This window comes from Manis pentadactyla, chromosome 5 (assembly GCF_030020395.1).
Source record: "Manis pentadactyla isolate mManPen7 chromosome 5, mManPen7.hap1, whole genome shotgun sequence".
Lineage (NCBI taxonomy): Eukaryota > Metazoa > Chordata > Mammalia > Pholidota > Manidae > Manis > Manis pentadactyla.
The window spans coordinates 45457440-45470376 of NC_080023.1; the positions used below are offsets into that span (position 1 = coordinate 45457440).

Genomic DNA, 12937 nt, shown 5'->3' on the forward strand with positions numbered 1-12937 from the left:
TCTTTGGGTATTTGAAGGCATTCCATTTAATGGTGGACTAGACTAGTTGTACTGATTTATGGTCATCCTGCCTCTTTGAATTGAATTTACGTAACTTTTCCCTGATGTTTCATTGAGTTAAAACTCCCCGAGGATAGCTTTATTTCTCCTTTTCCCACAGGTCTGTATCATAAATGTGTCTGAAGGAGCAGATTTCCTGATTTATATATGTCAATCTCTTCTCTTTCCATTCCAGATGACATCCACGATCCAGTTTTTCTCTTTTAAGTTTTCATATCTATGAGACAAAGTATATGCAAGGTGTTCTACAATGTACAAAAAGTGTACTTGGGTTTACCATGTACTTGGACAGATGACTTATTCTTAACGCCTCTATTCCTTAACACTTTATTGAAAAGTAAACATACAGCTGAAACTCTACTACTTCTTTTCTCTATAATACCATAATGGCCATGAAAATTAGCTGAAAGCATTCCTCAGGGATTGAGAAAGGTCCAAGGCCACTTAACCTTTTTTAAATTTCTTGGTACAATGAGAAAAAAAGAGAGGGGGTTGCAAAAGACAGAGTTATACAAATTCTGGTGTATTCTATTCAAACGATATCAGATTTAACCAATTAATGCTATGAATACACACACACAAATACATTGAACTGAAAGTTGTGCTGTTTACAACTACTGGATTTATAAAAATATAGTGCACTTCAGTAGACAGTGTGCCCTGTAATGAGACACAAGTTGTAGATCAATATATTTCTCTTTTAATCCCGTCAGTGTTTCTTTGTGATTGTAGAATTTCATGTGGAGATTGAGTAAAAATTCTCAATTTAAAACTTTTCTTGAATGTTAATCTTGGACCAAGTGATTTCCTGGTGTCACCTCCTCCCACACCCAGTCCTATCCTACCTGTGCATTTACTAGAAGGTGATGCAAACTGTCAGTTGCGGCATCCCCTCCCAGCATGATTAGGGGACAAAGGCCTATGGCAGCCTGTGTCAGAGAACCTCTGAAACCTAACGGAGACTTGGTCTGCTGAGCGGTGCTGTAACTAGAGCGGAAGCTGACAGGTTGGTCCCCGGGATCTCGGCAGGCAAAGAACTCACAGCTGCGGCGGGAGCCCAGGAACTACTGCTCGGGAGACCGGCGCGCTCCGCGGACGCGCCTGCGGCCTTTCCCCGAGGTGGAGGCCCGAGCTGCGCGGCGCGTCTCCTTAGTAACCGGAGAACGTGGGTGGGCGGGGCTCGGGGGCTCCGGGCGGGGGAGCGCTGGGCGGCCGCGGGTGGCCCCCTCTGCCTGCAGTCGCGCAGGAGGCAAACGGCGCCCGAACGGCCAGCGCGGCGGGAGCTTCTCCGCCGATGGAGAACCAGGAGTTTCCGGGCCCTTACGCGCTGTCCGACTGGTGTGACACGGCAGATATAACTGCTCACTACGAAGCCCGCCGGAAGCCCTTGGTACTCAGGCTCTTCGACGTCCTCAAGCCTGAGGAGTGTGAGGAACCCGAGGAGCCGGGGGAGCCGGAGGAGCCAGGCCTGCAAGACGGCGACGAGGAGTCTGAGTCCTGTGAGACACCGGAGCTCCGCAGAGCTTACGAACCCCACGAACCGTATACTCCCGAAGAGTCCGACGAGCCCTCTGTGCCCCAGGGGCCCGACGTGCTCCAGGAGCCCAACGAGCCCCATGCGCCTCCCGAGTCCCACACGCTCCACCAACCCCATAAGGCCCCGGGGCCGCATGTTCCCCGCAAGCCCCACCACAAGCCCCACGAAGCCGAGTTGCTTCGCAGAGCCGCTGTGATGGTCGCCCCATCTCTGGTGACCAGATTCCTGCAATGGATTCCGATGTCTTCCCAGAGCGGTAGGTGGTGGGGCTCCGGAGGCAATGAGCAACCCCATCTAGAAGTGGGAGCATAGTGTGAAGGTCTGCATGCTCATTTGTTTTAAAGGAAGATAACTGTTATTTTCCTTTCACTTTGCAGTCGTCTATCTTTGGACCTCACACACACACACACACAATAGGAAATTGAGACTGGTAATGAGAGAAAATGAATCTCTTTACTCTGTCCTTTTGATCTAATGACCTTCTAGCTCTTCTTAATTCTCTTCTACAGTTAGTTATTGCATTTATCTGGGCTGCCACTTTGAACATTACTAAAGGGAGGGAGCCTTGAAGGGAGGATATTTTTGTCAGTGGCGCATGGTGGCACTCAATAAATAATAGCTTGTACATTATTAAAACTGTAGTAATGGAACACTGATTGAGCAAGAATACAAGGAGTCCATTTACTGAAAGTGTTCACTATATGCTCAGTCCTCACCAGTTCACAGGCTGTAACAGGGCTGATGAGAATTGGGTATAAACATCCTTTGCTCTGACTACAACTCACTTATGACCCCTCATTAATGACCTAACCCAAAACAATCCTTTGTCCGCATTGGGCTTCCAGTCCCTTGGCTGACCACTTTAAATCTCATGCTCTTATGACTCCTTTTTCAGTCTCCATTCTATGGTCTATCATTTCAGTTACATCTTCCATCATCCCATTGGCTTTTTGGCTATCTGCCATACTTCTGGCAAAACCCAAACCCTGGTTAAACCCAGCCACCCACCCTCTGCCTACACCTGGGCAGCTTACTTTTGCTGTACAAAGTCACACAATCATATTAACTTCTTTTATTTAAATTTCATGATCACAAATCTCAGTTGGTCACTTGGCACTGCCTAGAAAGCCCACTTTATTCATCCAGTAAGTTCTCCCAATCTCTGAGAAGAAGTCTAAATGCCTTCTTTATTCTCCTCCAGCCTTCACACCTTTGACACCCAAACAGCTGAGGACTTTACCTCACACATTTTTGAGGCAATTTATTGATTCCACTCTACCAAACTTCTCTAGTTGCTGCCTTTCTCCCACTGCCAACCTTGTCAGCATGCCTGGAGATTTCAATATCCATATGGATGATCCACTAGGCTTCTTACTTTGAGTAATGGGGTCCTTTACCCCATGTTGGGTACCCACTACCCTAGCCTTTGATAATATCAATTGCTGCATCATTTCCAAAATCTCTATTTCAAACACTCTAATCTCTGACCGTGTCCTATCTTTCCAGCTCACTCACTCCTTGCACCTTCCTCTATCAATTCTTCAGCTTCTAAGGGATCTCCACCCAATCAATGCTATTAATCTTTAATTACGTATCACTGCCCTATGTCCTCTGTCTCTCCTTATTTTATGTCCGCGGTCCACTCATAGAATCACTCCCTTGCAAATGTCCTTAACACTCTTGCTTCTCCCTCTATCATTCTTACCTAGTAAAACACAGTATTTGTATGCCCTTGAAAAACAGATGATGACAAGAGAAAAACAACCATGCTGACTGATCTTTAAATTCATGACTTTGAACTTCAAGTGGGCTCTCAGGGCTATTTGGCAATCATATGACATTTCCCCAATCAATTCATTTTCCAATATGGAATCTACCAAACTATCAGCAGCTGTAAGCATACATATATATACCCTATCCTTTCTTCTGTTAATAATGGATGAACTGTCATTGTTCTTATTAAAGGCCATTCTCTCAACCTGAGTGTTGCATACCATCCCATATAACTTTCAAGCTTTCCTCCTAAAATTATTCCCCCTTTCTCCTGCATCATTTTATTCCACTCTCCACTGAGTCATTCACATGAGCACATGAACATGCAGCAATAGGTCCATATCTTAAAAAAAACCACAAACCTTCCTTTAACCCCATGTGCCATAAGTACCACTCCTGTTTCTCTCCTCTTTAGAGAAAAATTCCTCAAAATAGTTGTCTGTAAGTCATCTCCATATCCTATCTACCTGTTTTTTTTGAGAACCCACTTGAGCTTTCATTTTCTCTACTTAGCTGAAGTTGTTCTTGTTGAGGTCACAATGACCTCTGCCTTGCCAGTGTCTTGCCAATGGGTTTCAGCCCCCGTCAAGATCACTGTGGATTCAGTGTGACCAAAGAAATGACAGTAGAACATTTCTTTGGGGTGAAAGGGTTTATTACCCGGCTTGTTCTCCTGGCAGTAGGTCAAGCACTAGGGTCTCTGCCTCCACCCAGAGCACTGGGCCGAGCTCTCTCTATATAGTGTAATAATAGCTTATTGCCTACGGGTGTGGAAGCATAGCCTAGCAACAGGCCAGTTACATCATCAAGTGGTTTAAGTTCAGTGAGGGTCCTGGCCATAGGAACCCCAACTTCCCCACAGCCAGATTCAACAGTTAATTCTTTGTCTTTGTCTTACTCACTTGACACATTCACTCACTCTTTCTTGTAAGTCTTTACTTGACTTCTGGGATACCACTGCCTTCATTGTCATCCTACTGTACTGATTTTTCTTGACTCATTCCCTTTGCTAGATCCTCCCTTTCTTCCCAGCCTCAGGATTAAAGTAATGATGGCTCAGTTCTCTCAGATTCTTTAGAACACTCTTTGTTTCCTGGGTGATATTATCAGTTCCATGGCTTCAATTGTATACTGGTAACTTCTCAAATTATCTCCAGCTTCAAATTCTCCCTTGAGTTCCAGGGTTTTATAACCAATTGTCTATTTAACATCCTTACTTGAATATCTATCGGGCAGGTAAATTTTAGTATGTCCATGCTGAACTCTTACTTCCACATTCAGACTTGCTCTTCCGCCATTGATCCACATTTCAGCGAATGGCATTCATTCATACGGGTGCTCAGGTCAAAAACCTTGGAGTCATTCTTGACACCCGTTTTTCTTTACACCCTGCCTCCAAACCATTAGCAGACTCTAATTTTGAAATATAACATGGCTGTGACCATTTCTTACATCTAAACTTCCATCATCTTTTTAAGCCACTATCATCTCTTGTTTGGTCCTCTGCAGTAGCTTCTGCCTTTTCTCTTGTTTCTACTCTTGCCTGCTCCCTCTCCCCCGCAGTTTATTGTTCATATAGTGGTCACAGGGATCCCTTAGAACACAAATTATATGCAATTCTCCTGCTCACAACCTCTCCAGAAGGGGTTCTTATCCCACGTAGTTTGTAATCTAAATCCTTAGCAGGCCTACCAGGCCCCACATGGTCTGGCTGCTGCCTGCCTTCCCAGCTTCATGTCCTGCCACTCTACCCACTGTCTGTGCTTTTTAGCCACATGGGCTTCCTTGCTCCCACCTCACAATCATTTCTCTTGCTTTTTGCTCTGCCAGCACACTCTACCCTGAAGAATTTGTCACCTCCTTATAAAGTTATTCTAGATCACTCTGTCAAAAAGAACACACTTTGGCCAGCTCATTTTCTTTAAATTATTTATCTGACTATTGTACACATCTGCTTGTTTACAATATATATTAAGTTCTCAGGAAGCAGAACCTTTGTATTCTCCACTGTTTCATCCTCAGTGTCTCAGACAGTGCCTGGAATAAGTCAAGACTTAGCAGTTATTGTTCAATGAAAGATTTCTTCATTCAACCTCTGTACCACCACATTCAGTGGTCCCTTCTCTCTCCTTAGGGTGTTAAGATTAAATAAATTAATACCTGTACACCATTTAGTTTGTGGTACATGATAAGTGCTCAGTAGATATTAGCCCTTAGTAGTAGTAGTATAAGCGTTATCTCATTTGACCTCTTGACAGCATTTAATACAATTGACAACTCCCTTCTTGAAACATATACCTCCTTCTCTTGGCCTCTAGGATGCCACAGTCTCCCAGTTTATCATCTACTTGACTGCTTGCTTTTTTTTGGGGCTTATTTGCTGAACTCTCCTTGTTTTCCAGAACTCTAAAGGGCTTTATTCTGACCCGTTTTCTCTTCACTTATGCTATTCCCCTAGGTGGTAATATCTAATCTTATGGCTTTATATAGCATCTCTATGCTGCTGCCTCCTAAATTTATATATTCTAGTCCTACTCTCTCTCGAGTCCCATACTAATGTATTCGACTGCCCACTGGACATCTCTATTTGGATATCATAGGCATCTCTAATGTAAGGTACTTTGAAGCAGAAGCCTTGATTTTCCTTCCAATCTTGTTCCTTCCTGTCTTGCTTGATGTTTCCAGAAAATAGAATCTAGTATCTCAAACCCAAAAACAAACAAAGAAAAAAAAAACCTATAGGCATACCTCATTTTTAAAAATTGAAGTATAGTTGATATACAATCTTATATTAGTTTCAAGTATACAAGACAGTGATTCAACAGTTAACCCACATTATTAAATCCTCACCCCCACTAGTGCAGTTACTATTTGTCAACATAGAAAGATGTTACAGAATCATTGGCTATATTCTCCATGCTGTGCTACTATCCCTGTGACCAAGTTATATTATGATTGAGAATTTTTGTGCCCCTTCCCCTGACCCTCCATACCCACCTATCCCAAACTCTCCCCCAGGTAACCACCAGTCACTTCTCAGTGTCTATGATTCTACTGCTATTTTGTTCATTCTGTTTTGCTTTGTATTTATATTCCACAAATAAGTGAAATCATGTGGTATTTGTCTCTCTCCACCTGGATTATTTCCCTAAGCATAGTACTCTCTAGATCCATCAATTGTTGCAAATGAGGATTTCTTTTTTTTAATGGCTGAATAATATTCTTTTGTATATATGTACCACAGCTTCTTTACCTTCATCTATTGATGGACATTTAGGTTGCTTCCATATCTTGGCTATTGTAAATAATGTAGCAATAAACATAGGAGTGCATATATCTTTTTGAATCAGGGATTTTGTTCTCTTTGGGTAAATTCCTAGAAGTGAAATTACTGGGTCATATGGTATTTCTATTTTTAGTTTTTGAGGAACATCTGTACTGCTTTCCACAGTGGGTGCACCAACTGACTTTCCCAAAAAGTGTGTAGGAGGGTTCCCATTTCTCCACATCCTCACCCACACTTATATATTATTTCTTTTGGATAGTGGCCATTCTCATTGATGTGAGGTAATATATTATTGTGATTTTGATTTGCATTTTCCTGATGATTAGTGATGTGAAACATCTTTTAATATGCCTGTTGGCCATCTGTATTTCTTTTTTGGAGAAATGTCTATTCATGTCCTCTGTGCATTTTTAAATCAGGTTATTTGTTTTTTTCCTCCTTGGTGTTGAAGTGTATGAGTTCTCTGTGTTTTGGGTGTTAATCCCTTATTGGATAAATCATTTATGAATATATTCTCCCATACTGTAGGTTGCCTTTTTGTGCTGCTGATGGGGTCCTTGCTGTACAGAAGCCTTTTAGTTTTATTTGGTTCCTGGAGATGTGTCCAGGAAAAAATTGTTCATACTTATGTTCAAGAGATTTTTGCCTATGTTTTCTTCTAAGAGTTTTATAGTTTCATGTCTTAACATTCAGGCCTTTGATCCATTTCAAGTTTAATTTTGTGTATGGAAGTTAGGCAGTAATCCAGTTTCATTCTCTTGCATGTAGCTGTCCAGTTTTCCCAACATCAGTTCTTGAAGAGACTGTCTTTGCTCCACTGTATATTCATGGCTTCTTTATCATTTATTATTTGACTGTATATGCATGGATTTATATCTTGGCTCTCTATTCTGTTCCATTGATGTTCTTGTGTCAGTACCATACTGTTTTGATTACTGTAGCATTGTAGTATAGCTTGAAGTCAGGGAGCATAATACTCCCCGAGCTTTGTTGTTCTTTCTCAGGATTGTTTTGGCTGTTTAGGGTCTTTTGTTATTCCATATGAATTTTAGAACTATTTGTTCTATTCTTTGAAAAATGCTGTTGGAATTTTGATTGGGATTATATTGAATCTGTAAATTGCTTTGGGCAGGATGGCCATTTTGACAATATTAATTCTTTGAATCCATGAGCATGGCATAGATTTCCATTTATTGGTGTCTTCTGTAATTTTGCTGTCTTATAGTTTTCAGAGTAAAGGTCTTTTACCTCCTTGGTTAGGTTTGTTCCTATATATTTTATTCTTTTTGATGCAATTATAAATGGAGTTGTTTTCCTGATTTTTCTTTCTGCTAGTTCATCGTTAGTATATAAGAATGCAACATATTTCTGTGTATTAATTTTGTATCCTGCAACTTTTCTGAATCCTGTTATTAGTTTTAATAATCTTTTGATGGAGTCATTAGGGTTTTCTATGTATCTGCAAATAGTGACAGTTTAATTCTTCCTTACCAATTTGGATTCCTTTTATCTCGTTGTTTTGTCTGATTGCCATGACTTGGACTTCAGGTACTATGTTGAATAAAAGTGTTGAGAATAGACATCTTGTATTGTTCTGGTCTTAGAGGAAAAGCTTTAAGCTTTTCATGATTGAGTATGATGTTAGCTTTTGATTTGTCATATATGGCCTTAACTATGTTGAGGTATGTACTTTCTGTGCCCATTTTGTTGAGAGTTTTTATCATGAATGGATGTTGAATTTTGTCAAATCCTTTTTCAGCATCTTTTGAGATGCTCATATGGTTTTTATCCTTCTTTTTGTTAATGTGGTGTGGCACATTGATTTATGAATATTGTACCATCCTTGCATCTCTGGAATAAATCCCACTTGGTCATGATGAATGATCCTTTTGATGTATTTTTAAATTCATTTTGCTGATATTTTGTTAAGTGGTTTTTGCATCTATGTTCACTAGGTATATTGATCTATAATTTTCTTTTTTTGTACTGTCTTTGCCTAGTTTTGGCATGTGAGTGATGCTGTCCTCACAGAATGAGTTTGGAAGTATTCCCTCCTCTTCTACTTTTTGGAATACTTTAAAAAGGATGGATATTAGCTCTTTGAATGTTTGGTAGAATTCAGCTGTGAATCCATCTGGTCCTGGAGTTTTTTTTTGTTGGGAGTTTTTGATTACCAATTCCATTTTGTAACTGGTAATTGATCTGTTCATATTTTCTGCATTTCCTGGGTCAAGCTTGGAGGGCTGTACATTTCTAGGAATTTGTCCATTTCTCTAGGTTGTCCAATTTATTGTCATGTAATTTTTCATAGAATTCTCTAATAATTATTTGTATTTTTGTGGTGTCAGTTGTAACTATTCCTTTTCTGTTTCTGATTTTGTTTATTTGTGTCCTCTCTTTTTTTCTTAGTAAGTCTGGCTAGGGGTTTGTCTATTTTGTTTAACTTCTCAAAGAACCAGCTCCTGGTTTCACTGCTTTTTTTTCTATTGTTTTATTCTTCTCTATATTATTTATTTCTGCTCTGATCTTTATGTTCTTCCTTCTACTAACTTTGGGTTTCATTTGTTCTTTTTCTGGTTTTGTTGCAAGTTTAGACTGTTCATGTAGTATTGTCCTTATTTCTTGATGTAGGCCTGTATTGCTATATACTTCCCTCTTAGAACCACTTTTCTGGCATCCCACATATTCTGAACTCTCATAATTTTGTTTTAATTTGTCTTCATATATTACTTGATTTCTTCTTTGATTTGTTCATTGATCCATTGGTTATTTAGAAGCATGTTTAGTCTCCATGTGTTTGTGAGTTCTTAAATTTTCTTTATGTAATTTATTACTACTTTCATACCATTATGATCTGAAAAGATGCTTGATACAATTTCAATCTTTAAAAAATCTATTGTGTCTCTTTTTTGTGTCCTATAATATGATCTGTTCTGAAGAATGTTCCATGTACACATGAGAAAAATGTGTTTCCTGCTTCTTTTGGATGGAATGGTCTCTATATGTCTGTTGAGTCCATCTGATCTAGTGTGTTGTTCAGGGCCTCTGTTTCCTTATTTTCTTTCTGGTTGTTCTGTCTATTGATGTGAGTGGTGCGTTAAAGTTTCCTACAATGATGTGTTGTAATCTATTTCCCTCTTTTATTCTGTTAGTATTCGTTTTACATATCTAGGTACTCCTGTGTTGTGCATAGATATTTATAATGGTTATGTACTCTTGTTGGACTTATCCCTTTATCATTATGTAATGTGTTTCTTTGTCTCTTGTTATTGTCTTTGTTTTTAAATCTGTTTAGTCTGATATAAGTAGTGCTATTCCTGTTTTTCCCCTCTCTATTGTTTGCATGAAACTACCTCCTTCTATCCCTTCACTTTTAGTCTGTATATGTCTTTGAGTCTTAAATGAGTCTCCTGTAGGCAGCATACAGATGAGTCTTGTTTCTTTATCCATTCTGCCACTCTGTGTCTTTTGATTGGTGCATTCAGCCCATTTACATTTCAGGTAATTATTGATAGGTATGTACTTATTGCCATTTTATTAATTGTTTTCTGGTTGTTTTTGTAGTTCCTCTCTGATCCTTTCTTCCTCTCTTACACTCTTCTCTTGTTATTTGATGGTTTTCTTTAGCATCGGGATTGGATTTCTCCTTTAAAAATTTTTTTTTGTGTATCTGTTATAGGCTTTAGGTTTGTGATCACCATAAGGTTCATTGATAGTTTCCTAAATATATAATAGTCTCTATTAAGTTGATTGTTGCTCTATTTTGAACACAATCTAAAAAACTTTGCTCTTTTTCCTCCTCCACACTTTATGTGTTAGATATCATAATCTGCATTTTTTGTGTATGCCTTGACTGATTTTGTGTTTAGTTGATTTTACTACTTTTGGGTTTTTTTCTTTTTTTTTTTTACTTCATACTTTATTAGGAATTCGTCTACTACATTTACTGTAGGTTTATTTTCACTGATGAAAAATATTTGGGCTTAAGAAATTTCCATCTACAGAAGTTCCTTTAACATATCCTGTAAGTCTAGTTTAGTGGTGGTGAATTCTTTTGACTTTGTTTATCTGGAAAACTGTTAATCTCTCCTTCAATTCTGAATGATAACTTTTCTGGGTAGAGTCATCTTGCTTGAAAGTCCCTCTGTTTCAATATGTATTTCATGCCACTCCCCTCTAGCCTGTAAAGTTTCTGCTGGGAAATCTGCTGATATCCCTGTGGGGTTGCTTTTATAAGTAGTTTTTTTTGCCTTTTTCTAGCTGCTTTCAATATCTCTCTTTAACCTTAATCTTTGCCATTTTAATTATTATATGTCTTGCTGTTGTCTTCCTGGGGTTCCCTTTGTTAGGGATTCTCTGTGCTTCCAGGATCTAGGTGTCTATTTCCTTGCCCAGAATGGAAAAATTTTCAGAAATTATTTCTTCAAAGAGATCTGTTACTCCTTTGTCTTTCTCTTTTCCTTCTGGTACCCCTATTATCCAAATCTTGTTTCATTTGGAGCTATCACACAGCTTTCTTACTATCCTCTTGTTTCTGGAGATTATTTTTTTCTCTCTGTTCCCCAGCTTCATTGTTTCCTTGTTCTCTAATTTCCACTTCATTGATTGTCTGCTCTACTTGCAGTAACCTATTATTCGTTCCCTCCATTGTATTTCTCATTTCGGTTACTGTATTCTTCAGCTCTGACTGGCTCTTTTTCAACTCTTATATCTCTTTATTGAAGTTCTCCCTGAGGTAATCTATTCTTTTCCACAGGTCGGGAGCATATTTACTACTGTTACTTTGAAATCTTTATCAAGAAGTTGGTGGTCTCTGTTTCCTTTAGCCCTCTTTCTGGTGTCTTCTCCTGTAGTTTTTGCCTCCTCATTTTGTTGGGTGTCTGTTTATTCATTTGTATTAGATATATTGGCTATGTCTCCTGATCTAAAGAGTAATGGCTTTATGAAGAAGGTGTCCTGTGGTGCCCAGAAGCTCAAGACTTTGCTCACCTCTGCCTGGTTGCCCTTTGTGGTAGAGCCACTGTTGCTGTTGGTGGGATTTCTACCTATCTACTGTCAGTGGTTGGTCTCTGCAAGCTGAGGCTGTTTGTGAGCCATGCAGAGGTGCTTCTGCTGGGATCATTGTGGGTTGGGGCTACCTTTCTGCCTGTCTTCCAGCAGTGGCTTATCTCAGTCTGTTGTGTCTGGCAGCTGCCTCTGCTGTCCCTTTGTGAGCAGTGCTTCTGCTGGGATCATTGTGGGTGGGGCCACTCTCTGCCTGCCTAGCAGCAATGGCAAAGCTGCCGGGCTGCTGGGGTGGATAGGATGGTTTTCAGGGAGTGCAGTGCGGGGCTAAGCTGCTAATGAGGAGGAAGGAGCTTTTGGAGCTGGCTCCTGCAAGTTCCTCCCCAGTTGGGCTGAGAGAGTGCAAGAAAAGCTGGGAAAGCTTCCCTCTGCCTTCCAGGTAGCATAGTCTGACCACTGCTGAGCCAAGGTGGGGGCACAGGGAAACTCCTCCTGGCTGAGCCACCAGTAAGGGGGATGGAGCATTTGGAGCTGACTCCTGCAAGTACTTGACCAATTAGGGTAAGTGAGGGCTGAAGAAGTCTCATCGACCTGCCCTTTCTCCTCTGGACAGAGCTCCATCAAAACCCCACCCCTCTGGCACCTTTCCTGCTGCTGGTAAATCTTTCAAACTGCTGTTTCTGTGTTGGCTCTCAGCAGGACCAAAAGAACATGTGTGTCCTCTACTAGCAATGGGAGTCTCAGCCTCCCAGATTGCTATGACTCCAAAGCCCAATGAAATGTCAAATTGTCTTCCCAGAGCAGAGGGAAGGGCCAGGTGTGCAGAGGGCCAGGTGTGCAGAATTCCTGCCTGCTTATCCCCTCCCTGCTCCATTCCTCTCCTTCTTGCTTGTGAGCTCAGATTTGGGAGAGGCTTGGGTCCCACTTGATTCTGGCTCTGCCACTTTACCCTTCTCTATGTGGTCTTATCTTCCTTTTCAGGTGTAGATGGTCTGTCCTGCAGTCTTCACTTCATTCTCAGGGTTAGTTATATTTGCTGTATTTGCTTCCTTGGTGTGTATGTGGGAAGAAGTTTCTGCCTTGCCTTCCAACTCCACCATCTTTTTCGTGATCTCTGTGGCATAATTTGTTTTATTGAGCTTTACAGATATCATTTTTTGTAAATTAAAGATTTGTGACAACCCTTCATCCAGCAAATCTATTCGAGTCTCTTTTCCAACAGGATTTGCTCACTTCGTATCTCTCTGTCATATTTTGGTAATTCTTGAAATATTTTA

At 40.4% G+C, this 12937-nt stretch overlaps 1 protein-coding gene across 1 annotated transcript in view; it reads left to right on the forward strand.

Moving 5' to 3' along the window:
- Positions 1–1354: 1354 nt before the first annotated feature.
- The window catches only part of SPMAP2L (sperm microtubule associated protein 2 like), a 104614-nt gene continuing 93031 nt past the window's right edge, over positions 1355–12937 (forward strand). Inside the window, 3 exon segments of the mRNA XM_057503241.1 lie at positions 1355–1819; positions 6217–6243; positions 7389–7420. Of these exon segments, the coding sequence (XP_057359224.1) occupies positions 1355–1819; positions 6217–6243; positions 7389–7420 (524 nt within the window).